The sequence below is a fragment of the Trypanosoma grayi genome (genome assembly GCF_000691245.1).
Source record: "Trypanosoma grayi strain ANR4 Tgr_333_V1, whole genome shotgun sequence".
In the NCBI taxonomy this organism is placed as follows: Eukaryota; Euglenozoa; class Kinetoplastea; order Trypanosomatida; family Trypanosomatidae; genus Trypanosoma; species Trypanosoma grayi.
The window spans coordinates 1-8,662 of record NW_008825952.1 but is presented as its reverse complement, the minus strand read 5'-3'; the positions used below and the strand labels follow the sequence as shown (position 1 = coordinate 8,662).

At 55.9% G+C, this 8,662-nt stretch overlaps 1 protein-coding gene across 1 annotated transcript; it reads left to right on the top strand.

Annotated features, from left to right (window-relative positions):
- Positions 1-377: 377 nt before the first annotated feature.
- DQ04_03331000 (hypothetical protein) lies at positions 378-1,346 on the top strand (the record flags this gene model as incomplete). Its single annotated transcript, XM_009312735.1, has 1 exon — positions 378-1,346. One exon carries the CDS (start codon positions 378-380, stop codon positions 1,344-1,346), a length of 969 nt encoding a protein of 322 aa, XP_009311010.1.
- Between the last annotated feature and the right edge of the window lie 7,316 nt (positions 1,347-8,662).

Sequence of the window (8,662 nt, the reverse complement as noted above, 5' to 3'; positions counted from 1 at the left end):
GGTTTACTTCACGTGAGCGCAGGCTCGCTCCTGTGTACTGCAGGGCCACGGGTTGCGTCCCCCTACAGCTGTCACTTCTCTCTTTCCCGCCACCTGCAGTGCTGCTTCTGCTGCTGCTCCGGCGTCCTTCGCCCCGCTCCTGCACGCCTCTCCCACGACTTGTCAAACTCTATAACCACGAATAATAATATTAGCAGCAGGAGCACTAGTAGTAGTAGTAGTGGTGGTAATAGTAGTGACAATTAAGGTGCTTGCTGTGGGCGGTACCCCTCACGAAATAATTATTGTTTGTCTTTTCAGGTGAGAGGGGAAAGGGGGGTACCGCATTCCCCTCTTCTCAGACATCTTGGTGCGTTGCTGCGTCAGCTTTGACAGTGATGGGCCATTGGGTGTTTGACCGTGTTGCCGACGGCCTTTTCCTCCAGGGCCTGCGCCCACATCTCTCAAAGCTGCACCGGCAGGACGTGCTGCTTGACGTCAACGGGTCGCTGCTGACGGGCGGTAACGCTGCGGATGCCACAACATGGCGCTCGCACCACGCATTCAGTGGGCGCTGCGGCCTCCGTCTTGAGCAAGCAGCTGTACCGCCCACCGGCCCTCCTGCGGCCATTGTCTCCACCTCGGCGTCTGATTACCGTGCATGGGTTGCCGACTTCCATCTGCAGTCGACCAGCGAGGAGCCGCACCTGCTTGTTTCTGTCGCGCCGCACTACGCCCCGTTGCAGGGAAACACGGAGCAGGGCCGCAGAGCGTGGCGCCCCCCAACAGCCGAGGAGCAGGACACGTACGACAAGCGGATGCTGGAAACTCCACTGATATGGGAAGAGCCCATGACAATATCGATCGACTGCACCGCCAGTGGGATGTTCCTCTGGAGCGAGGAGTTGGGCTACTATGGAGAGAAAGTGGCAGAGAGATGCTTTGTGCGCCGCAGCAATGAGAATGGCGGTGATGATAAGGCGACTGCTTCGGTGGGGCGGGAAGGACACTTCGAGGCCTTTCTGCGGCTCAGCTGGCGCATGGCGCAAACCGGGGACACCGATGTCGCCAGCACCCGAAACAGTGGCAACAGTAACGCGGAAATGGCCGTTTTTGTGCGCGCGGACACCACGGAGGAGGGAGGCAACGAGGCGCCATGTGATGTGCCGGCGGCAGATACGGCAAAGACTGGCGGGAGCGAGGCAGCAGCAGCAAGAAGGAGTGGTGGAAATGGCCTCGGCGACGGGGCATACGTTTGGCGGCTCCTCTGGGAACGTGCAGTGACGTGGCACAATGTACCAGACGAAGTTCACTTCACACCTTATGTGACACTAATGGATGGCGGCGATGAGGTGACCCTCTTGTAGGGGACTCATAAGGCGTCAGTGTTTTTGTTGTTTTTTGGTTGTTTACCTTGATTCGTTGTTGGCATGGCGTATCTTATTGTTGCTTTTATCGATCCTTCATTCTGCCCGTCCCATTCCATAGCGCCTGCCCGCCTTGAATTCTGGCAATGAGTGGAGAAAAATCTGCAGACGTCAGGTTCATTATTGGCGTTCAGCCACACTGGGGTCGGTGTGATGTTGCAAACAGAAAAAAAAACAAAGGATGTGGGCAATAAGCCTCTGGCTTCATAAACAGAGACACACCCAATACACATTCTCTGTATCTCCGGGGCAATGTTGTCTCTGACTTTGTTTCTCTGTTATTTACTCAACACCCCTCCTTTCTCCTCCTTCTTCTGCCCTCCCCCATACACTTTGTGCTCCATAGAAGGAGGAAGAAGAGAAGTAGCAAGTAACGACGAATCGATTTGGCGAAACTGCATGTTATGGGGCGGGGCAGTGCCTAGGCTGCGCACGCTGTCATTGCAATGTGCAGTTTTGTCGGTGCTCTATTTTCACTGCCTCTTTGCAATGGCGCTGCTTGGCCAGAATATTATTGCAACAGTCCTCCTTGTAGTACATCTCGCCTGTGTTGTGCGGTACGTGAGCGAGCAGCGACAGCAACAACAACAACAAGAGCAGCATCTTGAGCACGCTGATGAGCGATATGGCGGTACCACCGAGCCGAGTACCAGGGAAGAGGGTGAGCTGTTGCTTCTTTCTCTCCCGCCACAGCCGCTTCTGTACCTTACTGTAGCATTCTCTGCCGTTCAACTGCTTCTGGCCGCCGCTCTGGGTCCACTGCTTGGTGAGCTTGGCCTGCTACAGGGCAAGATGAAGATACTGTTCAACAGCATCGGCGCGTGGGGAGCGGATGACGTGTTTCCCCTCGTTGTCAATGTGGCGTCGGCTTCTCTTCTCGCTACCATCAGTGTTGCACTCAGCGTAGTTATCCGCCGACGATGCTGTCGACCATCGCGTGGCACCCCCCGCTCTTTTCACCGCTGGTCACTAATGCGTCTTGCTGTTCTCACACTGGTCACCGCTCTCATCTACCCCTCTTACGACTATGCTCCGCTGCTCGCCATTCACTTTTTGTGCATGGCATCATTCCTCATGCCGTGGCGCTTTTGTGGGAAGGTGCGTTTCCTCGAGGTGATGTCTAAGGGGTGCACAGTGTTTGGCCTGCTACTGCTTGGGGGCAGCTTGACGGTGCAGTCACCGCTGCTGCAGTGGCTGTTCGTCTCGGAAGTGGAGCTCAGCGATATGTGGGGTGTCTTGTGGTACGAATCTAGATGGGTCAATATGTTCGCGAGTGCTGTGGTGTTTCGCAAGGGAACTCAGTTCCTGTTACTGGTGTACACTATCGCAGCATCGCGCCGTGTGCACGGTAGGTGGCACTGCATCACAAGGAATGAGATGGTGGTGCTAGCAGAGTGCGCCGACGAGGCTCCATTTTTGCTGTGGCACCTTTTGCCGTTGCGTTGTGCAGCAACAGCAAAGAAGGTACAGTTGGCAGTGGGCCACTACTTGCCGATGGCTGTCGTTCCCGTGTTGGTCATTGTGAGCGTTGCGGTGATGGATGTTGTGTCGATCCTAATGCTGGTCACGTCCCTTCTTGGCTTTGTACTGGCGCCAGCCGCCTTTGTTGCGGTGCTTCCGCACTGCTACATACTGATTGCCCTGGGTATCTTTATCGAGTTCATTGCCCTCGTGGAGAGCAGATTGCGGCTGATATTTTTCATGTCGCAGGCCACAACGCGCAGTGCCCTTCTCGGCACTCTCCTCATGCAGTGCGGTGTGGCTGCGCTGCTCGTCCTTGCCGTTTCGCTGTTCCGCGGGAATCCTATTCAGAGTTACTACCGCACGCTACCGGAGAAGAAGGCACACATACGAAAGGCATTTAACCACCTCCACTACCGCCTGCGCGAGTTGCAGGAGATATTCACGCAGGTGTGCGACAGCAGCAGTGGTTTAGTGAGCCGCAGCCGTTTCATGCTGCTCGTCGAGCAGGTTTCACACACGCTTTGCTTCCGTGAAGATGATATGGATGCGTTGTGGCGCTTCCTGACGGAGGGGGAACAGGCACTGCTGCTGAGCACAGACGCCGTGGGAGATGACGCTGCCGCGAGGGCACCACCAGCCGCACGCACACCGCGGAGTTTGGCCGGACGCGGATCTCCCCGCCCAGGGGTCTCAGCGACGCCTGTGACGACTTCTGATCGCGGGTGTAAAAGCAAAAATGAGGACGAAGAAGAAGAAGAGGAGGTGAATGTGAAAGGGTGGGATGAAGTTAAGCAGCACCTTCTTGCCATGCAACTGGTAGACACTGCAGAAGAGCCGCACTTACTGCGCAACAGGGGGGAGATGCCGTCGGCGGCCTCCACGCTCACCTCACGGGAGCACGTCGTCGCAGCAGATGCGCAGCTCAACAGTGAGGAGCACGCCACCAGCAGAACGACACAATCGAAGGGACAGCGCGCGCGGGAATCGTCGGTTTCTCTTCACGCCTTCAGCTCCGGTGGTGAAAATGTTGCTTACTTCGACTTCCTCGTGTTGGTGAGCGAGATTGAATGGTTCTGCATGCGACGGCGCAGGACGGTGTATGTGTTTGCCGCGATGATGAAGCAGATTGTTTACCTCAACATATCAACGCTCTTCCTCGTTGCCATGTTCGCTGTATCCATGACGGTGAAGCGCCTGGACTTCCTCAATGGCATGTACTTTATGTTCTTTCTCATACTGGCATGCCTGACGCATGTGCCGCGGCGCTACTGGTCTGTTATTGTGGCGTACACGATGCTGCATATCACAGTGCTCTTCACTGTGCTGGCCTACACCAGAAGCTATTACCCCGGTGGGTCTCCTGCGCATTGGGTTGAGATCATAGGAATCTACAGCAACACGAACCGCTTCGTGATACTGGTCTACTTTGTGTTGCTCGTTCTGGCTGTGTTTCAAATGCGGTTCTCCCGCCGTGAAGAGTGCGAGACTATTACGATTCAAGAGATCTTGCAGCGTGTGGAGTGGCGCCGCTATGTGTCATGTGCGTTTTTCCCACAGCTTTGTCGTCATTTTTTAACGCTAACAACTACGGTGGTGTTGGTGATTATGACGCTTTTCATCCCGCGCAATGTCTTTATTGCCGGATTTGCCTTCCTATTCCTGCCGTACCTCACACTGGGGGTTTACTCGCAGCGTGCGGAAAGCATCGCGTTGGTCGTGCTGACGGCGTACACAGTGTCGGTGCTGCTTCTCAGCGCGCTGTACCACGTACCGGACGTCTCGGACCGCATTCTGGTGGATCTATCGAACGTCACGGCATGTCGGAACATCACTGTGGCGGTGTGTGCGTCGGAGATCGGTGTGCCCATGAACGACCGCTTTGGCCCGGTGTCACTGGACCTTCTGTTGTGGTTCTTGGCGGCGGCGCTGGGCGTCGCGCTCTGCCGGCAGCAATTCGGTGGGAGACGTGAGGCGCGGGGGTGCGGGGACGTCGCCGATGATATCCATAGCAGAGGTGGTCACCACCGCCACCACAACAACAACGACGTTTATTACTACCATGACAATGACGACAATGGGCGATTGGCCGGGAGGGAGATGGACAGCATCTGTGAACCCCTGGTTGTTAACAACGACGGCGAAACTTGTCGTGTGGTGGAGGGTCCTGCAACTCCTTTTCTGCCCACACTGCGTGGGAAGGTGTTGTTCTCCCGCTGTTACGCGGACATGCGTGGCACATTCACGGGACGGTGTGTCCCGATGGCGCTTGAAGTGACCCGCTACTTTTATATTGTTGTTGCCTTTATTTTCGAGCTCGGTGTGAGCCACGGCAGTCTGTTCATGTGGATCTCGGTGGGATACGCTAGCCTGAGCTCTTTCAGTGTGCTGGGCGCAGCCTTCATGGCGTTATTTCTGTGTAACTCCCGCGGGATGCCGGTGATGGTCGTGGCTGTCGTCAACATGGCGCTGAACTACGTGTATCCCTTCTTTTTCATCCCCGAGGTCCCGCTCCCTGTCAGCGCCAGACGTTTCTTGGGGCTGGAGAAGAGCCACACCATGGAGGAGCTGAGCATCCTGCCGCCTCTTCTTGCCTGTGTCATGGCGGCATTTCACGAACACACACGAAGGCCACATGCGGTGAGGGTGCAAAAACGCGAGGAGCGAGAGGCGAGGATGCGCGAGGACCCGCGTCATCGCACAGAGCAACAGCAGCGGCAACTGCAAGCGGGTCATAGTCTGGCGCAAGATGCTGCTACAAGCGAGGAACTGCAGACACCTTACGTGGAGTTCACGCCTTCCGAGGGGAAGGACAACCAGACGAATGGAACGAACGAGGTTCACATCAGCTTTAGCACAGGTCAACAACATGTGCTTTTCTTGTGGAACTACATGCGAACCAGGTTCCTCGTCGATGCAGCTTTTGAACTCACTGCATTCATTGTGGTACTCGGCCTTGCCCTTACGCTTGATCGCGTCACGGGTTTTATCTTCTGTTTTCAGTTTCTGTTGATGTGGCTGATTGGTCGGGTGAGGAGTACGACGGAGCTGCAGTTTGCGATTGCGCAAGAGCTCTTGATGGCTCTCCCCCTCGGTGTATTGTATCTTATCCGCCTCGGTATGCCGGAAGGTGTGCTTCCTCTGTCCATCCTGCACTCTGAACAGTGCGGGCCGTGGGAACACTACTTTGGTTGTGACTTGCCTGTCCACCACTTCATCCTCATGTTCGCGCTTGTGTTAATGCAGCGGCATATGCGGCAGGCGATAGGGGAAGTGCGGGCGACTATCCCGTGCGTGGACGGCTCCCTCGAGATGGGCGAGCTGCTGCGCAAGAAGGCGCGGGATGTCGAGGACTGCCGGAAGTTCCTCCGCTCGGATATTGAGAATGTGCTGCCGGTCCCGTCGCGCGACATCATACGCAACCCTCAGACCGTTTTCGATCTCCTCATCGCTATTGCATGCGCGTTTCTGCCAGCGGCGACGTTTGCGTTTGTGCAGGGTGTCATGATGGCATCGCTGCAGGGCGTTGTGGAGAGCGTCACGTCGCTTTGCCTTCTGGCGTTCGGGCGGTTCCTTGCGTGGCGGTGGCACCAGATCTGGCCGTACTTCACGCTGTTCCTGCTGTTGACGTTTGTGCCACAGCTCGTGGTGCGACTCCCGGTGCCATACCCACTTGAGACGCACACTATGAGTGTGATGCGCTCACTCGGCGTCAGCCCGTGGTCACAGGGGATGATAATAGGGCAGTCATTGGTGCTCTTCTCCGCCGTGGTGCAGCAGCGCCTCTTCAGCGAGTTCTTCTTCGCGGCGTACCTCATCGGGCTCTTCAAAGACTCCCTGACTGCCATTGAGCGGCGCAATGAAACGCTGGACTACATTCGGAAAAGAAGCGAGACGCTGAAGAAAAGGGTAGAGGAACAGCAGCGGGCGCTACGGAAGAAACTCGAGCAGCTCTTTGCGGAACGAAACATGCAGGCGCGTTGTGTCGATGTGGTGAGCGATGTGGCAGACGGGGAGGAGGGGGAATATTTGTATGGATCACGCGCTGGGACGCTGGTCGCAACGCCAACGTACTCGCAAATGAAAAGTCCACTTGGCTTTTCTGGGTGCCCAGCGAGTCCCTTTGCCATGCCGTCCGTCCGCGATCAAGAGGAGCAACAGCAGCAGCTACAACAGCACCAACAACAAAGGCAGGAGCTGGTGGCGGGACGAGATGGAAAGGAGCCGGTCGAGGCGAGCATCGGTGAGACCCTAAATGCGAAGCGTGATGGTGCGGAGTCAGAAGCTCCCGCGAGCGATGTCTTTTCGGTGGAAGGCCCCCATTTTACGTCAGCAGGTAGCAGTGGGTGCTGCGTTCGAGCGGCGGCTGCCATGCGTGAGTGGTCAGAACGCGCTGTACAGTACCTTGCTTGTCGCACATACCGTGGGAAGGTGCCACAGCGGACATATTCTCAAGGGTACCGTCTGCTTGTGGCGTTCATGCAGTTTCTCTTGCGAAAGTCATCGTATGTGTGTTACTTTCTTTTCATGCTCAACTACGCGCTGAGCGGGACGCTGCTGGATATGCTGCTCTCTGTGTCTGCCGCGCTGCATGGAATGCTTATGCTGCCGTGGGCGGGGCGAAACTACTGGCGAAATGTTCTGATCTACAACGTTGTGTCAATCCTCGCCAAGTGTGTGATTCAGGTTCTGGTCCAGCAGTTTTCGATGAGACCGGATGTGTTGTATGTTCTCTCCGCGTGTGTATTGGACATTGGACTGAATCGCACGGAGCCGTCCTCTCGTGCGATGATGCTTGATATCATTATGGACTTTGTTGTCTTCGTCAGCATCATCCTCCACCGCCAGTTGTGCTTTGACTACGGTATGTTTGGCGAGGAATGTGAAGAGCTTGCTAGACATCGGCGAAGCCGCCCCGAAATAGAGGGTGGGTGTGCCCACACCAATAGCAGCAATGCTCACTCTCCAGAGGAGCGGACGTTGGAAAATAGTGTCCCCGACGACAATGACGGGGATGTTTACCACCAAACAGAATATTATTCGCGTGCATCCTCAGCGATGTTGAAACCGAGCAACCATGGTGATACGAATACTAATCATGGTGCTGTTGGTGACAGTGTTGATAGCGATAAATGTGATTCTGTTGGTGGTGGTGACTGTGGCGTATTCGGCTGGGCCCATCGTATCTGGCGAGGCGGTTCCATGCAGGTCGGTGGCATATTGCAAACGTACTGGCGCAACATCTGCGAACGGCACGGCGCCGGGTCGGACTGCTACACTGTCCAGTTTTGGGTAGACAGTCTCTCCCTCATCGTCTTTGTCGCCGTCTACTTCGTGCTCGCTGGTTACTCGCGCGGCAGCATTTTTTATAGCGTGCAGCAGGACCTCCTCCCGGGGCCTCTGGTGGTGATTCTCTTCTTGGGTATACTTACCATGGCAGCTGAGCGTGTTGTGTACGTGCTGCACTCTGTGTATCTAAAGTTTGGCCTTCACGTGTTCACAGCGCTGATTTACCACGTGGGCTTCATGCTGTGGCGCCTCACCCTTGCCCAGCGCGCCACCACGCCAGCTGTCATTCTTCTGATGCTAAAGTTCTTCTCTATGCATATGAGTGCGCTGCAGCTGCGCAAAGGGTACCCACTGCACCGCAAGCACGATCCCTTCACGACAAATACGGACATCTTTCATTGGCTGGGTCACATGGTGTTCCGGGCGATACCGTTCCTGTTTGAGCTGCGGCTTCTGCTTGACTGGTCTGTTTCGCCCACAACACTGAAGGTGCAGCACTGGATGCT